General features: G+C 52.7%; 2 protein-coding genes across 3 annotated transcripts in view; one reads left to right on the forward strand and one right to left on the reverse strand.

Annotated features, from left to right (window-relative positions):
- The window catches only part of UBN1 (ubinuclein 1), a 32,499-nt gene extending 13,134 nt beyond the window's left edge, over window positions 1-19,365 (forward strand). The window contains exons 8-18 of one of the 2 annotated variants that reach the window (XM_065924282.1): window positions 4,104-4,174; window positions 5,381-5,510; window positions 5,688-5,809; window positions 5,945-6,073; window positions 6,258-6,401; window positions 11,539-11,589; window positions 11,685-11,727; window positions 12,829-14,052; window positions 15,077-15,320; window positions 15,575-15,664; window positions 17,342-19,365. In XM_065924282.1, the coding sequence (XP_065780354.1) occupies window positions 4,104-4,174; window positions 5,381-5,510; window positions 5,688-5,809; window positions 5,945-6,073; window positions 6,258-6,401; window positions 11,539-11,589; window positions 11,685-11,727; window positions 12,829-14,052; window positions 15,077-15,320; window positions 15,575-15,664; window positions 17,342-17,391 (2,298 nt within the window). In that variant the 3' untranslated portion in view covers window positions 17,392-19,365. The remainder of the gene's footprint in view (window positions 1-4,103; window positions 4,175-5,380; window positions 5,511-5,687; window positions 5,810-5,944; window positions 6,074-6,257; window positions 6,402-11,538; window positions 11,590-11,684; window positions 11,728-12,828; window positions 14,053-15,076; window positions 15,321-15,574; window positions 15,665-17,341) is intronic. The other variant, XM_065924283.1, reaches the window with a different exon arrangement.
- A 150-nt stretch (window positions 19,366-19,515) lies between these two features.
- PPL (periplakin) overlaps window positions 19,516-26,965 on the reverse strand; it is a 48,813-nt gene continuing 41,363 nt past the window's right edge. The window contains exons 18-22 of the mRNA XM_065924281.1: window positions 26,162-26,312; window positions 25,362-25,445; window positions 24,577-24,693; window positions 24,008-24,100; window positions 19,516-23,019 (exon numbers count right to left, since the gene is read on the reverse strand). Of these exons, the coding sequence (XP_065780353.1) occupies window positions 20,347-23,019; window positions 24,008-24,100; window positions 24,577-24,693; window positions 25,362-25,445; window positions 26,162-26,312 (3,118 nt within the window). The 3' untranslated portion in view covers window positions 19,516-20,346. The remainder of the gene's footprint in view (window positions 23,020-24,007; window positions 24,101-24,576; window positions 24,694-25,361; window positions 25,446-26,161; window positions 26,313-26,965) is intronic.

The raw sequence follows: 26,965 nt of genomic DNA on the forward strand, positions 1-26,965 counted from the left end.
GTGCTGAAGCAGATTCTAAGGTGATGTGCGTCAGTCTCCCAGGGAAAAATATTTTGCTGTTGGAAGCGAAAATAAGATTTGTCTTCTAACTAAATGTTATTCTTAAAACTTCAAAAAATACATTTGAAAATTTACATAAGTGAAAGAGATATTCTGAGAGGGAGCACTCCAGCACTGTTGCTGTTTTCTCCTGTTAGCTCACTTTCCACTTCTTACTCCCATGTGCTATGCCTATTTATGGGCCCCAGGGACCCCAGTGCTTTGACCTGACAGCCTTGCCCCCTGTCTGTCTTCTCCTAATATGTGTTGGTTGTGTCTTTTGTCTTGGTGGTTGGAAAGTTGAGATAACGTTGCCCCTTGATAGGTAACTGTCTTGATAAGAGTTTGGCAGCTACTTACCCTGCTTCGTGCAGATGACCCATATCTGTTTCCTCTTCATTTAAGCATAAAATGGAAAGGATAGTGATCCTAAAAATAGAAAAGAAATGGAGACACATGTTGCCCACCCTTCTACCTGCTCACTGCTTACTCCCTTGTACAGTTAGAACCCTTGCATTGCAAAACTAGAGAGACACAGATTCAAAGAGAATAAGATAGAAAAAAAACTTTGAGCCCTCCCACGTGATCCAGTGGTTAAGACTTTGCACTTCCAATACAGGGGGCACAGATTTGATCCCTGGTCAGGGAACTAAAACCCTGCATGCCTTACGGTGCAACCTAAAAACAAACAAACCAATTTGGTCTTTGTAAAGAAAATCATGTCAGATTTCACTCTATTCAGCAAAAGCAGGTACAGTATATAAAGTTGTGATCTAGGTGCTGAAAGGCTAGAAGTGGCTTTTCTTATAATGAATAAAGAGCTCATTAAAAGGCTATTGGAACTACTGTAAATCAGCACGATCTGGCTGTCTGGTTTTATTTCATTTCCTAGCTAGTCTTCCTAGGAGTGATTGATTTAACTGATTCATACAATGCCTCCGGCAAGGGTGTTTCTTATTAGGGTTGAGGGATCTCAGTTCTTCTTGGCAGACTATCAACTACATAGTCAGTGGCTCATTTATTTAGATTTATTTAAAAATGCAGCCCTTGACTACTTCAGCATAAAGCCAGATCCTCAGAGATACTGTTTTGCATGATTCAGAAGGCATCAGGAAAAAAAAAAAAAATTATATAGCCAGAAAGCATCTGAAATGGCTAATATCGAAAAATTTGATTAGAGAGAATTCCCTTGCGGCTCAGTGGTTAGGACTCCTTGCTTTCACTGTCAGGGGCCTGGGTTCAGTCCCTGGTCAGGGAACTAGGATCCCACCAGTCGCACATTATGGCCCAAAACAAACAAAAATGGGAAGCCTGAGGTGTTGTTGGGTCTGACAAACAGACATTTGAAGTGCATGTTAATTAGGTTGGATTACTGTAAAGGTGCTTCTGCATCTTATAACTAGCAGTGTGCTAAGTCACCTCAGTCGTGTCTGACTCTCTGCGGCCTGATGCACAGCACCCATGGACTGTAACCTGCCAGGCTCCTCTGGCCATGTGATTCTCCAGGCAAGAACACTGGAGTGGGTTGCTGTGCCCTCCTCCAGGGGATTTTCCTGACCCAAGGATTGAACCCATGTCTCTCACATCTCCCGCATTGGCAGGTGGGTTCTTTACCCCTGGCGCCACCTGAGAAGCCCTATAACCAGCATTCTCTAAGTTCAAAGAATGACTCCATTTTGTTTTCTCTCAAACTGAAATCACAATCCTAGTACATTAAAGGTGCCACCGGGGAATTCCAAACTTTGTGACAGCATAAGACATAACGGGTGACGTTAGTGACGCCCTCTCTTCCTTCCCTTTCTGCCAGCCATCTCCGGCCTCTGCCCCTCCCCTAGCCAAGCTAAATAAATTTTTTCATATCCTCTGCAAGTTTTGTCTGGTACTGAGCTTTTCTTGGTCTTAGTTTTCATCCTTGCAGTGATAATCTGTTCATTTGTGTGTTCATTCATCGCCCACTCAGCTGACGTTTATTCAGTAGCTGTTAGGTGATGAGCCGCTGTAGGAAACATGTTGATGAGTAAGATTCAGTTCACGTTCTCCATGAGCTTGTATAAACAGACTGGTAGCCATGTAAAGAATGGGCTGTGGGACAGAGCAGGGTGAAATAAGCTGTCATGATTGGATGGCCAACAGGATGGCCCAGTGGACCACCAGACTTGAGGAAGGGAAAGAGGGGCTCTTAGGGGTCCATAGGGAAAGGACTGGAAGCAGCAAGCTTGGCCAGCCTCTTGGATGACATGGCCTTCTGGTAAGCCAGAGCCCAGGGCTGAGAATGGGCAATGTGTTGGATAACAGGGACTCCTGGTATATGGTGGGAGGTGGGGGCTGGAGAGGATTGTGAGGCCAGGTCCTGGATAGCCCTGACTGCCAGGTGGAGGAGTTTGGGTTTGATTCTAGGCTTGGGAAGGCCTCCCAAAGAGTTCTAAAGAAAAGTGAGAGGATTTAAGAAGGGTGAGGTGCTGTTGTTAGAAGTAGGGACTTGGGAGGAAGAGCAGAAAGGAGTGGGTTAGATTTTGGACAAGTTGATTTGTATACTCCAGGGTCATTCATTCAGGGAGATAATTGATAGTTCTGGTCCAGAGCTAAGGATAGAGGTTTAGGTTTGTGTTTGTTATTTTGTGTATATGTGTTATTTTGAAGCTGAGGGGGAGACACTGTTGGCTGAAGAGGTCTCTTGATGGAACTTGGGAGTGCGCCTGCAGCTAAGAGCTAGTGGAGGAGACAGGTTAGAGCTAGGAAGTCAGGACAGGACCCAGAGGATGCGGTGAGGGGAAGGCCAGTGGGGCTAGAGAAAGGTAGGTGTTCCCAAAGTTTGATCAGGATTGATCACTTCACTGTAGACAGTCACCTTCTTGTCTCTGTTTATCATCATTATTATATGTCAAGCCTGACGTTTTATTTTGCCCAAAGCCTTTGGACTAGGGAGCTTCCTTGGTGGCTCAGACGGTAAAGAATCTGCCAGTGATGCAGGAGACCCAGGTTCGATCCCTGGGTCGGGAAGATCCCCTGGAGAAGGGAATGGCAGCCCACTCCAGTATTCTTGCCTGGAGAATCCCATGGACAGAGGAGCTGGGTGGGCTGCAGTCCATGGGGTCACAAAGAGTCAGACAGGACTGAGCAACTGACTTTGAACCAGGAACCTCTTGGGTGTAGGTCAGTGGTTCTCGATCCTCTACATGCTCGTCACCAGAGTTATTTTAAAGAGTCCTAATCCTGAGGCCTGTTGTAGGGAACACAGGCCTTCCCGGGAGATTCCGATGGGATGCATCTAGGATGCGGAACGCTGCCAGCTATATGCAGCCAAGTAAAGAACCCCTGGTCCAGACCTCTACATGCTGCTTTCCTCGCTTGTGCTTTTGGTGGCTTGGCCGCCTCCTGGGATGACTTCAGGGGCCTCCAGGGTGGCCAGCCAGAGTCTTGTCAACTGTGTGCTCGTGGGAAGCACAGCACCGTAGCAGCCTGCTATATCTGTGTTAGTAGGTAGTCAGGTGGGTTAGTTATTCCAGTGGTCTGAGTAATAAATAGAGTTTGTGATAACATACCCTAAATAGATTATGAATTTTCAAAGAATTATGGTTTTTAAATGCTGAAGCAGCACATTATCATTGTTACTAATATTATTTTGGTGAATAAAGGCCTTCAAATATTGCAGGTTTGTTAAAGTTCTTGATTGTTTTGTGCTGTAGATGGTATGGAAAACACAACTCGCCGTTTAGATGATAGAGTGCCGGGCAGAGGAGCTCGCTCGTTGGCTGAATCAGATTCACGAGTCCCTTGACTCTGATTTTCTTCACATAAGACTCAACCCTCTTACATGACTGTTGTGTCAAGTCCTGGGAAGAATGGACTGTCTGTCCGTAGATGCTGCAGCAGCCTGTGAAGAGAGCTGGATGCGCCACTTTTGGAGCATGCAGTGGTCATAGGTGAACTTAGTCTGGATTAGGATTGAGCGGGGCAGGGCTCGGCGCGAGGGTTTTGTCATCTGGCGTTGTCTAGGCCTGTGGGTGAGTGCGGGCCGTGCAGGGCAAGGGTGCTAACGCCTGTTCCTGTCTGCCGTGAACCAGGCTGCCAGAGCTGCGGAGGGAGAGAGCAGACAGAAGTTCTTCACCCAGGATATTAATGGCATCCTCCTAGAGTGAGTATCTTTCGTTTCTTTGCATCTGCTGTTACCATGCAGGGGGTTTGCAGGCCTGGGGAAGTGGGAGTACAATTGAGGGAAGAGAAAGCCCTGATGAGAGTTTTAAAAATTGGTTTCTATTGCTTTATTTGTGGTTTTTTATAATAGAAGTCAGGGGCGGGGACATCAGATGTTTGTCTCTAGGAAGTGCTAGACCATCCTAACCTGAGGCAGCAGACGTTGTTGGGACTCCATGTGTCTTCGTCACGGCATGCTGGGGAGGGTGTTGTGCCGCCTGTGAGGCGAGAGCAGAGAGCAGGCACTGCCTGCCCGTCTCTGAGGAGAGGGAGCGCCGGCTCAGTGCAGGCCCGGGCCCTGCCCTCAGGGAGCTCCTTGGTGAGCCTGGTCGTTCTCCTAGTCGCGTTTGTGTTCTGAGGCCAGTGCTCACCCTCCCACTCCCCATCTCACACACACGAGCCTCTGGGACACCCCACTGTATGAACTGGATTAAAAAGCAAAAAAAGCCAAAACCCGCCCATACAAATCCAAGCCAGACTCTGTATCTGGCCCACCAGGTTTGCCAGTTTCTCTCCTGGTTGCATTGTGTACCAGAGGAAGCTGACTGCGCAACCGCTGAGGGTTTTGCATGTGTGAAACCAATGATCCAGAGCAGGGAATATTCTAGCAAAGCACCTTGTCTGGCCAGGACAGAGGGAGATTGGCCGTTGGGGTCAGGAAGCACCTGAGGGTCTGCTCAGGTGAGGGGTCTGTGCCTGGGACTGTGCCAGGTCCAGAGAGCTCAAGGGCTGGAAAGCAGACTGCGTTCTGCTCGCCTCAGTGGGGATGCTGCAGGCGTGAGGATTTCCTTGACCACGGAGTCAGGGACAGAACTTGGAACTATAGGGGGAGAAAAGGGAAGCTCTGCTGGAAACTGTTTCCTGTCAATCCCAAGTAACTCGATTATTTCCCAGCTTGAAAGCATTTATGCTTTCTTTGTTTATGAAACTTAGAACTTCAGAGCTTACACTCATGGAGACTCAGTTTTCTTGACACCTTTGACTCAGTCTTGTTTTTGACCTGAGAACCTTGGTGCACTCTGCCTAGCCAAGTTCATCGGTGCTGGCCGCTCCGTGATGCTGTGTGACTGGCGAGATAAGGCTTGGCCCACTCTTGGCTCCTGCAGATGAGAGGTGGTGCGGTGGGTAACTCTGCTCTGTTCTTCAGCATAGAGGCACAGACCCGGGAGCTGAGCAGCCAGACCCGTTCTGGAGTGTATGCCTACCTTGCTTGCTTCCTGCCCTGCAGCAAAGACACCTTGGTCAAGCGTGCACGAAAACTGCACCTGTGTGAGCAGGTGGGTGACCTTGCAGTGGAGCCCTGTGGCTTCGGGGCCCAGTGGGGAGGGTGATCGCATGCTCACAGGTGCCATAGCTGCTGCTGCACTGCCTACATGTGGTTGGTTATGCTTAGACTGTGTCCTCAGTGTAAAAAGTGGCGTGTAATCCAGACTCATGACTGGTCTTGCTCTTAGCAGGGTGGGCGTCTGAAGGAGCCGCTCCAGAAACTTAAGGAAGCCATTGGCAGGGCCATGCCGGAGCAGATGGCCAAGTACCAGGACGAGTGCCAGGCCCACACACAAGCCAAGGTCGCCAAGTAAGTGTGTCCCCTCGCTGCCTTCAGCATCCTCATCTCTTCTGAGAAGTCCTGGGGGGTGGTAGGGGACGGTGGGCAGGAGGAAGCGGGTCTGTGGTGACCTTGGGGTCCCGCCTAATCCTTCCCACTCTCTAGGATGCTGGAAGAGGAGAAGGACAAGGAGCAGAGAGAACGGGTCTGTTCTGATGAGGAGGAAGATGAGGAGAAGGGGGGCCGGAGGATAATGGGACCCCGGAAGAAGTTCCAGTGGAGTGATGAAATCAGGTGTGCCCAAACTGGGACCTTGCCTCAGTGGAGGGTTTGTGGGGCCAGTGTCTGAGCGTGTTCCTGTGTTTCTAATGAAGGTTAGAATCTTTTTCTTTAATTAGGGCTGTTGAAAGCACATGATTGAAACCTTGAAGAAGCATTTGGGATGGTTTAAAGGTTGTGACTTTTGTCCACTCTGCAGGGAGCTGCTCTGTCAGGTGGTGAAGATCAAACTGGAGAGCTTTGACCTGGAGAAGAGCAAGGCCCAGTCCTGGGAGGACTACGTGAAGGCGTTTTTGGATGCTGAGGTCAAACCTCTCTGGCCCAAAGGCTGGATGCAGGCCAGGTGAGGGCTCGTGGGCAGCCAGTGTAGTCAGTGTGACCTTAGGGTAGAGCATTTTTGTGGACCATGTGATTCTCCAGGCCAGAATATTGGAGTGGGTAGCCTTTTCCTTCTCCAGGGGATCGTCCCAACCTAGGGATCGAACCCAGGTCTCCCACATTACAGGTGGATTCTTGACCAGCTGAACTTCAAGGGAAGCCCATTCTTGTGGTAGAGAGATGTTTTGAGTGATTCTTCTGTGCCAGGCCACCAGAGCCCCACCCTCAGAGTCACAGGCTAGTGGATTGGACTCTCATCTCACCTAAGAAATGAGGGGCTTCTCTGTCTCCCCAGGAAGAGGGAGTTATTTGTGGGATTTTGTCTTTGTCATTCTTTATCCCACTTCAGTTCTATGTCTGTATGCCCTTTTCTGCTGTGACATAATGGCGCCTGCTGGAAGTTGGGAGGCAGGTGCATGTCGGGAACATTTTAATTTTCTGAACAGAATTCTTATTTGCAATTGGCAGGAGTGACTACTTCTTAGAGCCAAGTGCCAGACTTTTCTAACAGGCTACTTTGTGTTACATAGCTTTCCATGAATGGACTATATCTGCAATACACAGAGAAAGTTTCCTGTAACTAGTGTTCTTTAAAAAAAAATTTGGGGGGAGAGGAGTGGTGAAATATACTTAATGTAAACTTTAGCATCTTTCAGGGCACAGTTCAATGGTGTTAAATACACCAACTCTGCATTTCTCCTCCCCACAGACCGGGAGGCCACCATTCTACTGTCTGGTTTTGACTTCTTTAAGTACCTCATGTAAGCGGACTCGTATAAAGTGTTTGTCTTTGTGTCTGGCTTACTCCACTCAGCATAATGTCCTCGAGGTTCATCAACTGTAGCATGTGTCAGAACTTGTTCCTTTTTAAAGCTGAATAATATTCTCCTGTGTGTTTACATTTTGCTTATCCATTCATCTATCGATGGTACTTGGTGTTGCTTCCACATTTAAGCTATTGTGAATAATGCCGCTGTGAACACGGACATACAGACATCTCTGTGAGACCCTACTTTCAGTTCTTTTACATGGACACCTAGAACTGAAATTGCTGGATCATATGATGATGTGTTTAATTTTTGAGGCACCACCATAATGTTTTTCATAGTAGCTATTATCTTTTTACATTCCCACCAGCAGTGCACAAGGTTCCAATTTCTCCACATCCCCACCAACATTTGTTGTTTTCTCTTTTTTTGGTAGCCATCATCCTGATGGATATGAGGTGGTGCCCCATCGTTCACTTTGCTAGTGGTTAGTGATATTGAGCATTTTTTCATGTGCTAACTGTACATTTGTATATCTTCTTTGGAGATGTTTATTCAAGTCTTTTGCCCATTTTTAAGTTGGTGTGCTTTTTTGTTGTTAAGTTTTAAGAGTTCACTATGTATTCTGGATATTAATCCCTTATCAGATACATAATTTCCCAATATTTCTTTGTTCTCTGGGTTGCCTTTTTGCTCTATGGATAGTGTCTTTCAACCTAGATGAAATGGACAAGTTTCTAGAAACACAAAAGTTACCAAGACTAAAACAGAAAAAAATAGGAAGTCTAAATTGGCCTATAATTGTTTATTGTTTATTCTCTGTTTTCGTTATTTCTTCTCTAATCTTTATTATTGATATATCCTTCATTCTGCTGGGTTTAGGTTTAGTTCTTCTTTTTTCTGTTCCTTATAAAGTTGGGTTGTTGATTCAAGACCTTCCTTGTTTCTTCATGTAAGCAGTTATGCCTAAGAGTGCTCTCTCTCGGCACCACTTTTCACTGTGTCCTGTAGGTTTCGGTATGTTGTGTTTTCATTTTCATTTGTTTTTTTAAGTATTTTCTAATTGTCTTCGTGATTTCTTCTTTGATCCGTTGATCATTTAAAAGTATGTTGTTAAAAGTTGTTTTGTCTAATATATCTGCCTTTTTTTCTTACAATTTTGTTTTCCAGTTTTCCTTTTGTTACTGATTTCTAACTTCATTCCCGTCGTGATCAGAGAAGACACTTTGTTTGATATCTGTCTTTTAAAATCTACTGAGAGTTTGTGGCCTAACATATGATCTGTCCTAGAAAATGTCCCATGTGCACTTGAGAAAGTGTGTTCTGTTGTCGTTGGGTAGAATGTTTTTGTGTCTCTCTGTTATATCTAATTGGTTTATTGTGTAAAGTCCTCTGTTGCTTTATCCTCTATCTGATTATTCTAGGCACTTCTGTGAGGGGGTATTGAAATCTCCAGCTTTTATTGTAAAACTGTTTCTTTCTCTCTTCAGTTCCATCAGTTTTTGCTTCATATATTTTAAAGGTTTGTCAGGTGCATGAATGTTTATAGTCGTTATATCTTCTTGCTGTATTGAACCTTTTATTAACATATAATAGCTTTCTGTATCTTTGTAACCTTCTCGAGTGAAAGTCTGTTTTGTCTGATGTTAATACAGCTGCCTCTGCTCTCTTGGTGATTTTTGCTTGGAGTACCTTTTTCAGTCCTTTTGTTTTCAATCTGTTCTTGTCTTTGGCTCTTGTAGCTTGCCTGGAAATGCCACGTACAGGGGAGCTGGTGGGCTACAGTCCATGGGGTCGCACCAAGTCGGACACAGTTGAGCACAGCACCACAGTGGCAACAGGCAGCATGTAGTTAGATCAGATCATGTTTTTTACTTGTTCTACCAGTCTCTGTCTTTTGATTAGAGTGTTGAATTGTTATTTTTTAAAATAGTTACTAATACTTCTGTAAGTTGATTAACATATAAAAGCTCTGCCGCCATACAGCTCTGCTGCTGTCACAGAAGTACATTTTTATACATTGTGTGCCCCAAAACATAAACTAATAGTTTTTAAAATGCCTCTTAAATTATGCAGAAAACAAGATTTAGAGTTACCAACCAAAGTCATAATAATAGTTACTAGCTTTTAAATTAGTATTAGTCTCTTAAATCATACTTTAAAAAAGTATGATTACAAACCATTGTTATAATGATACTGTCTTCTGTAGTGGTCTTTGTATATTCACCTTTCTGAGATCTTTATTTGTGCATGTAACTTTGAAGTGCTGTTTTTTCATTTCACCTTCAGGACCCATGAGCATTTTTTACAGGATAGGTTTTTTGATCATGAACACCTTCAACTTTTATCTTATCTGGGGATATCCTCTACTCTTTGATTGAAGTATAGTTGATTTACATCTACCCCACTCTTGAAGGTCAGTTTTGTCAGATATAGGGTTCTTAGTTGACACTGTTTTTACTTCAGACTCTGAGTGTATCAGCCCACTGTCTTCTGGCCTCCAAAGTTTCTGATGAGAAATCTGCTGATAATTTTGTTGAGGATCCCTCATGTGTGATGATTCAGTAGTCTCTGGATGCTTTCAGTATTCTGTCTTTGTCTCTGACTCTTGAAAGTTTGATTATCATGTGTTTTGGTGTGGGTCTCTCAGTTTCATCTTATGTGGAGTTCTTTGCACTTCTTGGATATTTATATTCATACATTTACGCTTACATTGCTTGCTTTCACATTTGAAAAGTTTCAGCCTTTGTTTCTTCACTCTTCTCTGGGCCTCTTTCTCTGTCCTCCGGGAATGGGCATGCTCTGAGGGTGTGTGTGCGCTTGATGGTGTCCCATGGGTCCTGCAGACTTGGATTACTTTTCTTCAGTCTTTCCTTGCTGCTCCTCAGTCTCCATCATCTTCATTGTCCTGTTTCAGGTTCTTTGTTTTTTTCCTGCCTGCTCAAATCTCCCTTTGAATCTCTCTGCTGAAATTTTCATTTCCGTTACTGTCTTTTTCAGTTCTAGAATTTCTTTTTGGTTTCTTTTCAGGTTTCTTATTTCTTTATTGATATTTTTTCACATTATTTTCTTTCTTCACATCTTCCTGTAGTTCTTTGTCCAGCTTTAGGACAGTTGTTTTTGTCTGGTGTATCTGCCATTTGGTCTTTTCTCAGAGACAGTTTCTATTGATTTGTTTTTTCCTTTGAACGGGCCATATTTCCTGCTTCTTTATGTACCTTGTGTTTTTGTTGTTCTTGTTGAATAGCAGACGTTTGAATCTAATAATGTGATAACTCCAAAAATCAGATTCTCCCCTTTGGCTGGAGTTTGCTGGTTTTGTGTTTTGTTTTTAGTATAGGCTGTCTCTATGTCAAGGATCAGCCTGAGGTGTGAACCTAACATGATATTCTCACATCTTTTCCAAGCTTTTCCCTAGGCACATACAGGGAATTTCTCCCACATATATATTTTTTTAATGCTCTAGTCTTTAGCGTCTGACTTCCAAAAGGGGGAAAAATGATAAAAAAATAAGAGGTTAAAGGGGGTCCTGGCCCTTTAAATCCCCTGACAGTTGCTTCAGCCAGTAGTGCAGCAGCAATGGGCTGCCACCCTGTGTCTGCACCTCCCACCCCCATGATCAGAGCACAGGTCTCTGGTCTTTGGAGACAAGGTCCTTTTTCCCACGCTGGTTCCCACAAGCTGTGTGCAAGCTGCTCCAGGAACGCCTGCAGCTGCGGGCCACCGGGTGGGGGGTGGGCGACTGCTCCTGTGCTGAGCGCCAAGATGAACCAACCGCAGTTTACTCGTCTGAGTCCTCCCCTGGAAGCTGCAAGCTTGAACAGCCTCTGAAGTTACAGGGTAGTTCCATCAGATGGGTTCAGCCAGTGTAGTGTAGTAGTTGTCCAGGTGGGAGACCACACCTGGTGCTTCCTGCTCGGCATGTTCCCAGGACCTCCCCATGGAGCTTGGGAGTGTTCTTGGTTTAGCAGGCCTTCTCTTAGAGTCCCTTCAGGTGGAACTGCTCTTCTCGCTGTAGATTGGACTCCCGACGGTGTGTAGGAAAGGGCATAAAGAAAATTCTGTTGAGCTTCTCTGGGAAAAGTTGTGCCTTTGAAGGGGGATGAGAAGAGATGGTGAGGAGAGTGCTCCTGCCGTTAGGGGAGGAATCACTCTGAGAGGTCTGGGGCAGAGTCATCGCCTTTTGGGGGGAATCCCAGCTCTGTGGCTTTTGGGTGGTCAGGCAGCTACGTAAGGCCCTCAGTAGCCCCTTGGCATTAATGGGAGGTGGGGAGGCTCGGGGAGCAGACTGCTTTCAGGGGCTCGTGAGGACTTCCCCATGTCTCTCTGTTGCAGGACTCTGTTTAAGGAGAGCAGACGAGGCCATGGGCACCTGACGTCAGTTCTGTGAGTGTCTCAGTGTTCTCACTTGTCAGGACTGCTGGCATTTTTATCTCTGGGGAGCTCCCCTCAACCTTTCCTGTGTTCACTCCTTTGCACAGGGCCAAGAAGAAAGTAATGGCCTCTTCCAAAATGAAGGTGAAGGTGAGTCAGCCTGCCCGGTCGTGTGCCACCTGCTCTTAGCTCTCTGCAGCCATGCTCCTGGCAGCTCATGGAGCTTTGCTGGTCTGGGGACAGCTGTTCGGGATGAGGTTGTACCAGGAGGCAGCCTGGCCCACAGGAGGGGCCTGGGGTCTGCAGGACAGAGACCTGACCTGGTCCACTAGTGCCCTCCAGCCCCAGGTCTAGGAAGCAGCACCTACCTGGCCAGTTCCTAGGGTTGTTGTAGAGTTAAATGAGGTCTTCCTGGTAGCCCTCTGAGAATCATTGAGCCCTTGAAAATGGGAAGTGTCATGGGTGAATTGTCCTTGCGTCCTACGGAAGAGCGCCCCCGAGCCAAGTGCAGGTGAGCCTGGATTGGCATCAGGCAGGCAGGAAGCTGTGTTCAGCTGACTGACAGACACGGAGGGGAGTGCGATGGCTAGAGACTGGAGACTGTGAAATGACTTCGATGTTGGAGAGCTCTCTCGATGTAGTAAAATTGCTGCTTCACCAAAATTTTTGCCAATTCCTGAGGCTCTGTAGCGCCCCTAACTGTCCCTAAGCAGCCCGAGGGAAGCAGCATGCAGATTAGTTATTCCCAAGTGTCTTTTGATATCCTCTGATGTCCCTAAGACTCACTGCACCAGGTGCTGGGGAGGCGGGAGTGACAGGACAGACTCTGAGCCCAGAGGGGGGTTAGGTGCTGGAGAAACCAGGAGGGAGAGAAAGCGAAAGCAGTCCCCTTTCATCCTGATTGCGGCTGGGAGCTGAGGTGGGGTGAGAGCCGGAAGGGAGCACATCTTGTTGTTCAGTTCGTACAGTTTTGCAGAAACAGAACGCAGTTTCCTTGTGCGTGTTGCAGTGGCAGCACGCCTGGGTCAGCCCAGCCCCGCTCAGCCATGGCCAGAGGGTGGCAGAGGGTGGTGGGGTCACAGCCTTTCCGAGTCCATGCAGCCCTGCCTCCTGTGCCTTTCCGCCCTGGCTTCGCGATCACACTGGAAGGCCCGCTGTCTGTCTGGTTTTCTCACACTTGAGTCTCTTCAGCAGGGCCAGGGTTGGCATCTTTGGACATTTGTAAACATGAGCCTTTCTGCTTGCCTTTAGGAGTCATCTGCTAAGCCAGATAAGAAGGTGTCCATCTCATCAGGCCAGATGGGCAGCCCCCTGGCTTTGCCTTCAGAGCACCTGGGAGGAGGCCTGGGCATGGGGGCCGCAAGCCGGGAGCTCTCATCCCAGGCATCTGGCAGCCTTGTTCATCCTGCTCCTATCAACCTGGAGGACTCGTTGGATGGAGACTTGGTCCATAATTCCGCCTCCTCGTTGGAGGCAATGTCCAAGGAACTGGCTGTATTGAACAGCAGGGCTGGTGGGAGCTCAGAGTTCCCACTGCCCGCACCCGTGAAAGTGCCTGCAGAGAAGGTCGCGGGTGTTCTGTGTCCAGAAGAAAAAAGGAACTTTCCAAAGCCCAGCCCTTCTTCAGCCCCTCCACCCTCTAGCTCTCTGCAGTCACCCCTCAATTTCCTGGCTGAACAGGCTCTGGCCCTGGGGCAGTCCTCTCAGGAGAAAAAAGCAGAGAGTTCCGGCTGCAAAGAGCTGTCCTGTCAGGCAGCTCTCGGCAAGGGCCCGCCGGAAGGGCAGCAGCTGAGAGCCAAGCACCACGGCTTGCCGCGGACGTCTCACGCTCCCCCGGCAGGCACCACCGTGCCCAGCCCCCAGGTCAGGGTCTTTCATGCCGGCTCGCAGCCGCAGAAGAACTTCACCCCTCCGGCTCCATTCATCAGTAAGCTGCAGGGCCCGAAGCCTGGCTCCCCTCAGTGTCACCGATCCCTGCTGCAGCTTGTCAAGACAGCGACCAAAAGTCAGAGCTTCCATGCTTCCACGCCAGCCTCCTCAGGGGGCACACCAGCCTCCAGCAGCAGCTCTCATAAGACCCCAGCTTCATGCTCTGCTGCCGTGAGCCATCCAGCAAAGCCACACTCAGCCAGCTCTTCAGGGCCCACCTACAAGACCAGTCCCTTCCTGGGCTCTGCCTCCAAACATGGGGTGTCGTCCGGCAGCCCCTCGTCTGGAGGAACACCAGTCCAGAGCCCTGCTTCTGGGAACCTGCTCCCTGCGGCTCAGCCTCCCTCCACAGGACAGTCTGCCGGCCGACCCATCCCTGGCCCTGCAGTGAAAAAGCCGCCTGTACCCCAGAAGTTGACCCTGGTGGCCCCTCCTGGTGGTCCCAATGGAGATTCTAGTGGAGGAACCCAGGGCGTGGCCAAGTTACTGACCTCCTCCCTGAAGCCCAGCGCGGTGAGCAGCGTGACATCGTCTACCTCCCTGCCAGTGAGTGTCCTCCTGCGGCCCGCCGCCCTTGTGGGCAGGGCTGCTGGCCTCGCCCTGGTCTGAGAGTGAGAGCTGATGCTCACGGTCAGGTAGGAACAGCGAGCCCGCCAGTTGGAAGGAGGACCGGGCTTCCTGTTTTCAGGCCTTTACTTTTCTGGTGGCCAGATTCCCAGGAAAGCCTGAAAAGTCTCCTGGGGAGGACGAGCAGGGCAGGACTGGGCAGCTCTGCGTCTGGAGGTTGTGGATCCGGATGGCCAGAGGGTGTCAGGAAACTCGCCCTGCACAGCCTCCTGCCCGTCATCTCTCCAAGCGAGCATGTGAAACTAGTCCTGCCCTCAGGTGGTCAGTTACAGGGATGTCGTGACCAGGAAGACTGGTACTTCTCAGGGTGGTTCTGTTGGGTTTGAGGAGACTGTGCACGTGAGACAAAGGCGCCGTGACCCAGCCCCTGGCTGCTGAGGCTCACCTCGCGTGGTTCATTACAGGAGGTTTGGATGAAGGTTGGGGAATGAGAGCTTATTTTTTCTTCTTTTTTCCCATATATAAGAGAGTGTGGTTGCAAAGAGCAAACCTATAGAAGGGTGTGTTTAGCAAAGCTTCACTCGCCTCTGCCTTCCTCCTCCAGCCCTTTTAACTGCGTTCCTTAGTTTCTAGGTTTTTTCTGTTTCTTTGTAAAAACTAAAGGGAAATGCCTCTGTGTGTGCATGTGCGTGTGTGTGTGTGTGTGTGCGCGTGTGCGTGATGGAGGTAAGTATACACATGTTGCTCTATCCCTGTATTGGTGGCTGTCCATGTATGATGCTCTCTCCTTCCTTTCTTGCACAAAGGAGGCATAGTTAGTACCTAAGTGAGCGCTGCTGGGGGAGCCCTTCTTTGCCGGTTCTCACAATGGTCCTCCTCCCTCGGGGCTGCCGCTGAGGGGCAGCTGGCGTGCACGTACCCCTCTGCAACCCACCCCCGGTGCAGTGCCAGCTTCGGTTTGTGAGTGGGCTGGACCTCTGACCCCTCTCTGCTTCTTCCCCAGAAAGGAGCGAGTGGGGCTGTGCTGTTGACTGGCTCCTCACCCTTGAACCTGCTGTCTTCATCCTACAAGGCTGGCAGTTCCAAACTCCCTGGGGCCTTGAACTCGAGCCCCTTGGGGATTATCTCCCAGCTTCCCCTCCACGTGATCTCCTTCAGTGCTGATTCCTCTGCTAAAGCGGGGGTCTCCAAGGATGCCATCGTCACCGGCCCTGCCCCTGGGACATTCCACCACGGCCTCGGCCACAGTAAGTGCCTCCCTCCTCCCTCGTACCGGAGCACAGGAGGGGCCCGGGCCTCCGTGACCGACAGGCTCTGCTCTCACGTGCTGGGTGCCCGTGTGTGTCTGGTGTGTGACCGTGGGCAGCCTCCCCGGCAGTGTGCTGACCCCCCAGCCCGGCTGTGCACCCGGGACCAGGGCAGTCGGCCGTCTGGGGCCCTGGAGCCCCAGGCTGCTCCCCGTCAGTGCGTTTTGTCCCCTCCCCCTCTCGTCTCCTCTCAGGTCTCCTGGCCGGCGTGCACTCCAGCCCGCCACGTGCAGCGCCTCTCCCGCACACTGCCGTGTCTGCCCACCTCCCGCAGAGCCTGCCAGGTAATTTCCAGGTGGTCCCAGTGCCGCGTGCACTGCGGACGCTCCCCCCATCAGATGCCTTCTCTGCTGCCAAGGACAGTGTCTTCCCCCATTGTCACTGTGTTGTCTTGGTTTGTCCTTGGAGGCTCGGGCATCTCTGTGGTGCTGGCGAGAGGGACGCAGTCGCCCCCTCACTGACACTGGCCTTGCCCTGTGTGATCGCAGAGGCGGGTGCGGTGGCCTGAGTGCTCGGCTCAGGACCTCCTCGCCCTCAGCTCCGTGTTTCCTCTTCAGTGTGACTGAGACTGGAAGGGTGACGGTGCTGACTCCCGGGGCGGGCCGGGCACTGCAGGCCTTTGGGGTCACACTGCCACCCCTTCCAGGTGGGACCAGCTAACAGGACTCGACCTCAGTGTGAGTGAAAGGGGGAGTCGGGTGGCAGTGGCAGGGCTTCAGGAGGGACCCTGACCCCTCACGGAGCGTGTGTCCAGGAGAGGAGCGGCGTGTGCTTCAGTCTGAGGGTGATGCGGGGGCTTGGGAGCACGAGAGGACTGGGCAGCGTCCTCCTTCCCTGGCGTCTGCTCTGCACACAGCTGTGCCTGCAGAAGGGGCCAGCCTGCGAGCCCTGGTTCACAGCATGGAAGAGGGCACAGGTGCCCCGAGCCAGCACGTGCCCAGTGGGCAGGCCGCCTGGCCCCGTCCCGGGACCTTGGCTCTCGGGTGCACATAGTGCAGGGCCAGCTGCTCTTCCCACTGCTCCACACCTGCTCCAGACACGGCCTGGGGGCTGCACTGATCAGTGTCCTGAGGCTGATGCTTAACAGTGGATGCCAGAGGCCATCTGCGTGCAACGGTGGACTGCAAGTCCCTCAGGCAGAAACATGCTTTTTTCAGAGAAAGAAACTGGGGCTAAGCCTGTGTCAGCAGTTACTCCCTGTTCCTGTGGAGAAAGCAGGGACTTATTCCACAAACTGGTGGTCTCCGAGCCATCCAGGCGAGAGCGGGTAGCATTTGCAAGACTGCACTGCCTGTGTTTGCTTTTGATAACACTCTCAAACAGAAACTAATGGAAGTGCTATTGGAAACGTGACTACTGATATGTGGAATTTTCAGGAAAAAGGGAAAAGTGTTTTCTTGTACCATTTCCTTCCTGTTTTTCCTCTGGGAGTTAAAAGGCTGCCTGAAAAGCATCTGGGCTATAAGAGACCACTTGAATGTCTCTCTTTAGACACTCGTTGTGTTGTAGGATTACACTGAGTGGTCATCAGTGAGACGCCTTCTGCCGTCTCAGCTCTGACTCGTGTCTGCTTTGCTTGCTTCCCTGTGTGGGCTCAGAACATGAGTGCCTGTGAGCTTGCCCTTCCAGACCCCAAGGTCTGCAGTGGAGGGGTGCTCGCTGTATCTGACAGGCCTCACCAGGAGCCAGGCTCTGCCCCGGGATGGCAGCTGTGGCTGGGAACGGGAGCGGCACTTGCGGCACAGATGGCGCTCAGCCGGCGGCCACCCTCCCAGCACCGGCACACTGCCTGTGCTGCAGATGACCTGCCAGCGTGTCCGGCTCCTTTGAGCCCAGAACACTCGGTATTCAGGGGCTTTTGCTATTTCAGAAGTGGTCCCCTTGAGGTTTGGTTACTGCTGCCTTCAAGGAGTCAGAGATCCTGAGAGACTTGTGTTCTGTTTTTGCTTACTGTCTTTCAGATGCTTCTCAGCTTCATGGGAAAGGGCCCAGTGTACCGAGGAAATTGTGATTTTCAGGGCAAAGGCTGGAAGCTGAACAAGGAGGTCTCAGAAGTTGGATAATAATTACGCTCTGCCATTGGTTTCCTTCTGGAGAAGGCGTGAGTGCTAAGTGGAGCATCTCTTGGCACGTGTGATGTGCCTTCAGTTCAGGGAGCAGCCCTGTGCTTCTCTGGGGGCCCCAGCCAGCCTGGTGCTCGGCACCTTGCAGCTCTGTTGCAGACAATCGTTGGAGGGGCAGCGCTAGGCCAAGGAGCATGCCGGCTCGTGCTGGGAGCTCTGGTGGCAGGGCAGAGCAGGTGGCCCAGCTCCTCGTGTTTGGCCAGAGTACCTCATCGCACCCTACTGGTCGGGGCTCCTTCTGGCCACAGTGGGCTCCCTGGTTGGTCAGAGTGTCCGTCCATCCTCCTGGCTCACACCCCAGCTGGGAGAGGTACCTTGTTCTCTGAACAATACTCAGAACACCCAGCGTGTGCTCATCGTGGGGGCCAGTCTCTCCACTGAACATGACAATGAAGCTCTTTTAGAGAAAGACCTTTGTAGATTCAACAGTTGTGGTAGGATTTTTAAAGACACTTATTTTTGGCTCAGTTTTGATCCTTACCATTAAACGCATTGGATAGAATTGGACTGTTCTCCGCACGTCATGTTGTTCCTAGGAAGACATAATTCCAGTGCCTTTATGGTGGAGCAGGACTGGACACGTCCACTCGGCCCTCTGAGTGGGTCTCAGATGAAGACCTTTTTAAAGACATGTCTGTATCTAAGACAGAGCCAGCTTCTTTGAGTTTTCTATGGTTGCACATCACAACCTGGGCCATCCTGACTGGAAGATCACCCAGGCCCACGCCTCCCAGGTCCCAGCTCAGCCAGGGCCTCCAGTTTGTTTCTCCCAAGTTCATGCAGGTAGGCTGCAGAGCCCCGAATTCCTTCTTCGTCTCTTTGAGGGCTGAGGATGTGAGGAGTTCCAGGCTGCAGGTAGACATTCCAGTTTATTGTAAAACCATGCTCAGGCAGAGCTGCAGGCACAGGCCCTTGGGAAGTGTCTGCCGTGCAGAAGCAGGCCTTGAGGTCCGCGCTCTCCAGACAGCAGGCTCTGCCTTCACTGGGAGATGGACGGGGCAGCGCCCCACTCAGGCAGCGGCTGCTTCTCAAGGATTTTCAGGCACTTGCCTGTCCTGTGAAGTCTGAACCGACTGCTCCAGCTAAGTCATTTCCCTTATGTTGAGAGTAAACAGCCTCCTCAGAATGTGCGCCTGCCTATGTGGAGATACGGGCAGTTCTTTTGGGTCCTGACTCCCAGAATATGATGCTTGGTGTCTCGTGATTTTTCAGAGGCTGCCCAGCTCCCTGGGGAGCAAGACCGCAGCCAGCCAGCTGGCCAGGCCTCTGCTCTGACTTTTTTTTAAACAGAAAAACCAACACGTGTGTCACACGGGGCCAAGTGGAGTCCTTGTCCCTTTATTATATCTATTTTTTGCAACTTGGGTTTCCAGTTTACAGACTAGTCTTAGGTAGTAGCAAAAGAGCCAAAGAAGAGATTGGTATTGCTGAGCTCAGAGTGGCGCAGAGGCCGTCCGTCCGAGAGCGCTGAGCGGTGGGAGGACACCAGGTGCTCCTTCCCACCGTGCCCCCACCTCCCGGCACCACCCAGCTTGCGGCCGGAGCAGGATGCCCTCCTCCTTAGGAATCTAGCGATGCCTCTTGCCTCAGGGAAACGTTTCTTTGATGGGGAGTTGATGAGGTTTCTTTTCCTTGTTGATGCTTTATTTGTGGTAACAGAAGAGTGAGTGACTTGAGCCACAGCAAGGAGGGCTGCAGGTGGAGGCGTCCCGGCCACCACGCTGCGGGCTCCCCTTGCTGGCAATTCTTGGGTGTGAAAGGGCTGTGGCTTTTGTGCAGCGACTATGTTGGTGTTGGGGGTGGTGTGGAAATTGTTAATCTTGTATAAAGCAACACAATAAATTGTTTCAAGGTTTCCAGAACATCGTTTCTTACTCATTTCTTTTTACCATATTTGCAAGTAATTCTCTCTCCCTTAGGAGCTGCTAGTTGGGGAACATTGATTCTGGCTGAAAGCCAAGCAGGCCCTGGGGAATCAGCCCCACTCAAAAGAGGAAGAAACACACTTTCCATGAAATTAGAATCAAGCCACCAGGTGTTTATTTTCACGCTATAAATAGAGTTCCCTCTTCCCATTTTCTTACATAATATATGAGATACAGAGAACCCAAATTTCATTTCGTAAAAAATCAACTGTGGAGTCTTACGTGGCAGTGAAAGAATAAGCAGGACCAGGTACCGAATCCAAGGCCGACAGAGACAGTCCACTAGGAAAGGACTTCAGTTACAGAACCACGACACGCTCTCTGATGGTGCGCTCTCTTGGGACAGTCTGGCTCAACAGTTAAGCTTCACCCGAGCACCAGGGCCAGACGCTGTTCTAGTTTCTTTGCGCCTCCTTTGGTGTAGCGCCCAGATCGGTTTCCACAGGAGGCCTCGATGGTGAGTCAGCTGAGCTAGAATCTGGAGGGCTGTGAATGCTGGTGGTGGCCCCGGGGGCCGGGGCTTTGCCAAATGGAGCCCTCCCTGCCCTGAGTTTCCCCGGCTGTGGTGTGGAGGCCAGTGCTGTGCAGAGCAGGCTGGCCCACGGGGCTGCTGCCTGTCTTGTGCTTTAGTGGTAGATGTCAGTTGCTTCCAGGTGTCCCAGGGGGAGTTCTTGATAGAGGAGTGTAGGAGAGGTGGGGGGGGGGGGAGACGGGCACTGCAGGCGTGAACTATCGGGGGAAAAGTGGGTCACTCTCCAGGCTGAGGGATGGCTCAGTGGGGCCAGTCCCACCTGTGGTTGCGCCCAGCAGCTGGGGTGGCGGCACACGGGGCTCTGCATGGACTGGGAGCTGTGAGGGGGCCAGGGAGAGAAGACCCGGGGGAGGGTCCCGGGCAGGAGTGAGCTGGCGGAGTCTTCCCTACTTCTGCCCCGACACCAGGACGGCCAGCTCCTGGATGGACATGCTCTTGTTGACGTAGCGGTTGTACTGTGCGGGGGTTAGCCGCCCGCTCTGCAGGGCCTCTTCGATGGAGAACTTCTTGCCAGACTTCCTGTCGTGGATCACGGAGGACTCGCCACCGGGGCCCTTGACGGAGATCTCCTCCCAGTCGCACTCCTGGCTCCTGAGCTTCACAAACATGTTCCAGTCGATGAGGCCGGCGCGGTGGGCCTCCTCAGGGGACAGCTCGCGGCCTGAGTCAGGGTCAATGACCACGATGGAGCGCCGCAAGTGGTTCTCCCTCTGCTCCCGCTTGACGGCCACGGAGCCCAGGCGCCGCTGCAGCTCCTCGATCTCCTGGTCTTTGTCCCTGGAGAGCCTCCTGAGGTCGTCCAGCTCCCGCTCCAGGGACCGCAGGCGCGAGTCGAGCTGCGCCCCGGGGTCGGCCCCAGCCATCGAGGGCAGGCTTCTTAGGCCCTGCGCCTCGGCCGCGGCCATCTCGATCTCCGATTGCAGCCTGCGGGCCTCGAGCTGCAGGCTCTGCCGCTCCAGCTGCAGCTTGTGGTTCTCCTCCCTCAGGAAGTCCAGCTCTTTGGATGACTTGGAGTTGCAGAACTCCAGCTCCGACAGCTTGGCCTCTAGCCGGCTCACCTCGGCATCCAGCTCCCTCTTGCCGCGGCTCTCGGCCTCCAGACTGCCCCTGAGCCTCTGGATCTCCTGCTCGGTGTCGCCTTTCTCCACCTGGACGCTCTCCGAGAAGACCACCTTCTCCTTGACCTCCATCTTCTCCAGGCGCTCCAGCTGCTGCTTCAGGGTCTCCAGCTCGCGCTCCAGGCCCTGCCGGCGGTGCCGCTCTTCCTCCAGCTGCAGGGCCAGTAGGGCGTGCTCCTGGGCCTGCTGGGGATCCTGCTGCAGCACTACCTTCTGCGTGAGGGTCACCTTCTCGCGGGCCTCGCCCTCCTGCGCCTCCAGCTGGGCCAGCCGCTGCTTGAGGTGCTGCACCTCCAGCTCGGCCGCGTGGCGTGCCTGCCGCTCGCGCTCCAGCTCCTCCAGCTGGCGCTCCAGCTCCGCCCGCCGGCGCTGCAGCCGCCGCAGCTCACCGCGGAGGCTGTCGATCTGCCGCAGCTCCGCATCGATGCTCTCGGTGAAGGCGCTCACCTCGGCCCGGAGGCCCGGCTCCTCCTCGTACCTGACCACCTCCTGCTGCACCACCACCTCCTTCCCCCGGGCCAGCTCCTCCTCCTTCTCCTGGATCTTCTCCTCCTGGGACACCCGCTCCCACTCCAGGTCCACCTGCTTCTTGTGTTCCTCGGCCAGCCGGGCCCTCAGGGCCGCCACTTCCTCTTTGGTCTGGGGGTCTTCCTGGAACTGCAAGATCTCCTGAACCACCTCCTTGGTCTGCACCTGGGGCTTGGCCTCTTTGAGGGACTGGATCTCCTGCTTCAGCTGGTAGATCTCCAGGTCACACCTCTCGATGAGGCGGGTCTTGTCCACGATCTCCTCCCTGAGCCTCTGGAGCTCTTTCTCCGTCTCCGGGTCCGTTGTGTACTTGATGACCTCCTTGGTCACCTCCTTGACCTCCACCTGGGGGCCCCGCCTCCGAAGCGCCTCCAGCTCGCTCTGGTAGCTCTTGAGCTGCTCCTCGGCGCCCCGGTACTTGCGCTCCTGCTCCACCAGCTCCAGGCGGAGGTTGGCCACCTCGCTCTCAGCCTTGGGGTCGGGCCGGACAATCTCACGCACCTTCTCCTGCACAACCACCTTGGCGTTCTCCTCCTCCAGGGCCCAAATCTTCCGGAGCAACTCTGTCTTCTCCCTCTGGCTGGCGCGGGCCCTGGCGGCCTCATCCTCGTACCGGCGCTGGAGGGCGCCCACCTCCCGCTCGGTCGCCGCGTCCTTCTCCACCTTGAGCACCTCCTTGACGGTGATCTTGCCCTCGGCCATGGCCCGCTCCTTCTCCAGCCTCTTGAGCTTGTCCTGCAGGAAGCCTAGCTCCTCCTCCTGCTTCTCCCGGAGCCCCTGCTCCCGCCGCTGGTCCTCCTGCAGCTGCCGGAACTCGGCCTCCAGCTGGGGGTCGTTGTGCACCTTGACCACCTCCTTCTCCGTGACCACCTCCCGCGCCCGCTGCTTCTCCTCGGCCAGGGCGGCCACGCGCTGCTGCAGGAGGAGTGCCTCCGCCTCTCGGGCGCCCTTCTGCCGCCGCAGCGCCTCCAGCTCCCCCCGCAGCCTCAGGACCTCGTCGGCCTGGGCCCGGTCCGGCTCAATGCGCAGCACCTCCTTGACCACGTACTCCTGGCCCCCGGCCCGGGCCTCCTCCTCTAGGGTGCGCAGCTGCAGCCGCAGCGCCTCCACCTCCTCCTGCAGCAGCCGGTTCTTGCGCTGCTCCTCGGCCAGGGTCTGCTGCGCCTGCTGGAAGCTCTCCTCCAGCACTGGGTCCGGCACCTTCCTGAGCACCTCCTTGGTCACCACCGCCTCCTGCGGGCTCTGGCTCCGCAGGGCCCGGATCTCCTCCTGGGCGCTCCGGACCTCGTGCTCCAGCTGCTGCCGCCGCTCCATCTCCTCATCTAGCTCCTTCTGAATCTTCCACGTCTCCTCCGCTCCAGGGCCCGGCTTGCTCCCAGGCAGGGCCTCCTGGCTCGCACTTGCCTCCGGCTGCTGGGAAGGGGGAGACCACGCAGGGTTAGCGCTGGACTCCACACAGCTGGTCCCTGTCTCGCCACCCGCAAAGGGTCACACTGCTTGTCTTGCGGTCCCCAAGGGACACCACCCCCCCACCCCGTGCTCAGTGTCGGGGCCACTAGAACCCTGGGCTTCCTTTTGAAATTGGTAAAACCACTAGCTTAAACGCATCTGGGAAAATATCTTAAAGCCACAGAAGAGTATGACGTGACGGCCACCTGTCTCTTCCGGTCCTGTTCCTATAGGACGTGCTGTGCTGCGCTTAGGCGCTCAGTCGTGTCCAGCTCTTTATGACCCCATGAACTGCAGCCCGCCAGGCTCCTCTGTCCACGGGGATTCTCCAGGCAAGAATACTGGAGTCGGTTGCCATGTCCTCCTCCAGGGCATCTTCCCAACCCAGGGATCGAACCCAGGTCTCCCGCACTGCGGGCAGACTCTTTACCAGCTGAGCCCCCAGGGCAGCCCGTATGCTACAGGATACAGTCACACATATATTTTTGTGTGCGACGTGTATTTATCTTTTCCACACTAATGGCCCCCCATCTGCATGCGCCCTGCTGATGGCGCTCATGGGAGACTCCGCAGCGGCCAGAGAAGACCACCTCGTCATACGACAGTTTGATCGTTTTCCCTTGTGTGGACAGACCCTGGCCCAGTCAGCCACGCACTGCTGATGAACACTGCGTTGCTTCCAGTGTCTCTCAATGCTGTTGTAAACATTTTTGAGTTTTAGAAGTAAGTTACCTTTTACTGGGCACTCAGCAAATGTTTGCGGGACAGGCCACTTAGGTTGGACTCATGCCCAAGGGGACATGGGGGGACGTGGGCATGGCACTGGTGCTGCCCTGCTCTGTTGGCAAGGGGGCACACCCCCTGGCCACCTCTGTTTCTCTGAGGCAGAGCAAGCCTAGTGTCTCAGCGGTTGGGATAGTTTTCAGTAGGATGCCTTCCTGAGACCCATTACCTGTCTCAGGAGGATCAGTGCAAACTCCAGGTTCTGCAGCCTCTGTCTGTTGATGGCATTAACTTCCGTGAACTTGGCAGCAAGAGCTGCTTCCTACAGGAGAGCAGACAGACAGGAATCAGCAAGCTGAGCAAGGTGTTCGAAAAAAACCTGGCATCTGGGGAGAGATGCCAAGGAGAATTGCCACTTCCTACCTGGAGTTCTACTAGTCTCAGCTGTGAGAGAGAAAACTGGATTTACAGTCAGAAGCCTGAACCCCCAGGGACTTTGAGCAGGTCTGTCTGTAAGCCTTAAGGCACTCGTGTACAGGTAACATCAGCCCGCTGTGTGTGCGGACCCACTCAGCAGGGAGCACGGGGAACCGCCCCAGCCATGACGCCTAGCAGGCTGTCTTTCCAGGCATATCACTGTCACCGGCCCAGAATAAGTTCATCGTCTTCTCCCACTGAGCCTGTTGGCCCCCAGGAGGGCCCCCAGCCCCATTTACCACTGCACGTGCCCCACTGAGGCCTGCGTGCCATGCTCCCTGGAGGAAGGGAACCCCAGGAGGCCGGGCCCATGGAGCTCACCTCTTCCCTCACTTTGGCGGCAGGGGATTGGAGCTTGGCCCGCTTGCTCACGTGGCTGTTCCTTCCATTCTCCAAGTCAAGGAGGGACCTGAGTTTTTCTGCTTCCAACTCGTAGTCCTGGGTGAGAGAGATGTGGCAAAGGGCAGACCAGAGCAGATGAGACCAAAGTGTTCCCGTGCCCCTTCCGGCTGACTGCGGAGGTCTTCCGCTCAGCCGTACCCTGCTCTGACCATCAGGAGGTTTGGAGAACTGTCACTCCATCAACGGCACACAGCCACATCCCTGGACGACACGCAAGACAAGAGAAAACGGGGCCGCAAACCCCTTCGTCCCCAAAGCGCACTCCCTCCAGGCCGCCCCTGGCCTGGAGAATGTGGCATCCTGCTGTCTTCATTTCACTCTACACCGTCAGCTTTTTTCCAGGCCGCCCTGTCCTAGTCCTCCTGTATGGTCAGTTTGGTGACTTAAACATCCATCAAGTGGCTGGATGATAATTTCCTAGCTGTTCCTCTGCTTATGTTGGACATTTAGGTTACTTCTAGTTTGTCTCTTTGGCTACTGTAAATAATTTTTTATTTTATAGTGATTTTGTTAATCCCACATTATCATTTTTTTCATATCTTTTCTGTTATGATAAATTCCCCCAGATACTGCTTTAAACAGTAGAAAACCCTTTTGATATTCGACGCCTCGTACCATCTTGTTTCCCAAAGGGAGGTGAGGACACACCCATGGCCCAGCCCACCCGGGCTGCCCACCCTCCGGGCCCGGGTGTCGCATCTCACCTTGACAGCCTGCTGGTACTGCTGGGAGTGCGTGTGGACTTTCTGCACTTCATCTTCCCTTCTTGCTATTTCATCTAGCAGGTTCTGCATAACAACAAAGACTTCAAAAATAAAAACTTGAAGAAAAAAAAAAAATCCTAAACCTAGATAGAGTAGCTGAATTCCTTAGAGTCTGGAATTCTGTAGCACAGAGTATAACGAGGAGCTTCCTTGTTTACATTTGTTGGTTCCAAAAGGCAGTTCTAAGGGCCTGTGAAGAAGGGCCAAGGAGGTCACGAACCTTGCCAGGAAGGCAGTGTTTACTGAGTGCATGGAGGTGTCAGGCACAGTGCTAAGGCTAAGCACGTGTCTTTCTGAGATTATCTCCCTGACTCTCCCCACATCCTTTGAGGTGAGCACCATCCTCACTTCCAGTGCAGTGCAGTGCCTGGCCTGCGGGTGCATAGCTCCAGGGGTGGGAGTAGGATTTGAGCCCAGGCTTTTCCATTCCTCGTCCTTCACCCCAGGGCCCTGCTGTCTTCTGGGGAGCTGGGGTGCTGGGCTGTGGAAATGGGTTTCCCCCCACGAGGGCTCCCCGGTGTCCCCGCAGTGATCTGCTTATTTAGCAGACCTGTGCGGGGGCGGGGGGGCGGGGGGCGGGTATCCACTGCAGGCCAGGCCCCATGCAGGGAACCGGGGAGGGAGCAGTGAGGGGGGCCCTGTCCTCGAGCTCAGAGATGCAGGTGCTGGGAGCCCGCTGGTCCAGGACCGCGACCAGGCGCCCGTCCACAAAGGGGCTTGCTGACCCCCAGCCTGCTCACCTTCTGGTTGTTCAGCTTGGTTTCCACCTGGCTCAGGCCGTCTGTCTCCTGGGGCTCATAGCTGGGGATGTGGGACAGGAACTGAAGCAGGCGGTCGCGGCCGCTGCAGAAGGCGTTGTGCTCGGCCCGGGCGCTCTGCAGGCTCTGGGCCCTGCGGGGCAAAGCCAGCCAGGCCCTTGAGCACTCGGGCCACACTGAGAGCCGCCTGCTGCCCCTTTCTAGGGGTTACCAAAGGGAACTGAACTGGGAGTCAGTGCGACGTTTGCCAGGAAGGGGAGCAGTTAGGTAAATTATGGAGTATCGGGTGGGAATACTGCATAGCCTCTGTTAAAGGCAGGCAGCCCCGAGTGTGCGGACCTGAGGGCATGCCCACTGTGAATCCCAGGACCTAAATAACTCCCAGATCCAAGGAGAAATCACAAGGGAGGTGTGGAAATCTTAGGAGCTCACTGAAAATAAAAAACATCATTTATGGGACAAAGCGAAAGCGGTACTTAGCAAGAGGTACTTAAATGCTTAGATTAGGGGAGAAAAAAACAAAGCAGGCTCTCAGATCAACAATCTAAGCTTCTAATTTAAGAAAAAGAAGAGCCAACTGAACGTGATGTAAGCAGCTACCGTAGGAAATAATGAGCAGAAGTCAGTGAATCAGGAAACAGGGAAACAGGAAAAAGATCACTGCAACCAAAGCTGGTTCATTGAAACAGTCAGTGATCAACCCCAGAGAGAATAAACAAATACAACAAAAGAAGATATGATGTCAGGAATGAAAGCAAGGACATTCCCTCAGATCTCACAGACATT

Source organism: Muntiacus reevesi, chromosome 2 (genome assembly GCF_963930625.1).
Source record: "Muntiacus reevesi chromosome 2, mMunRee1.1, whole genome shotgun sequence".
Lineage (NCBI taxonomy): Eukaryota > Metazoa > Chordata > Mammalia > Artiodactyla > Cervidae > Muntiacus > Muntiacus reevesi.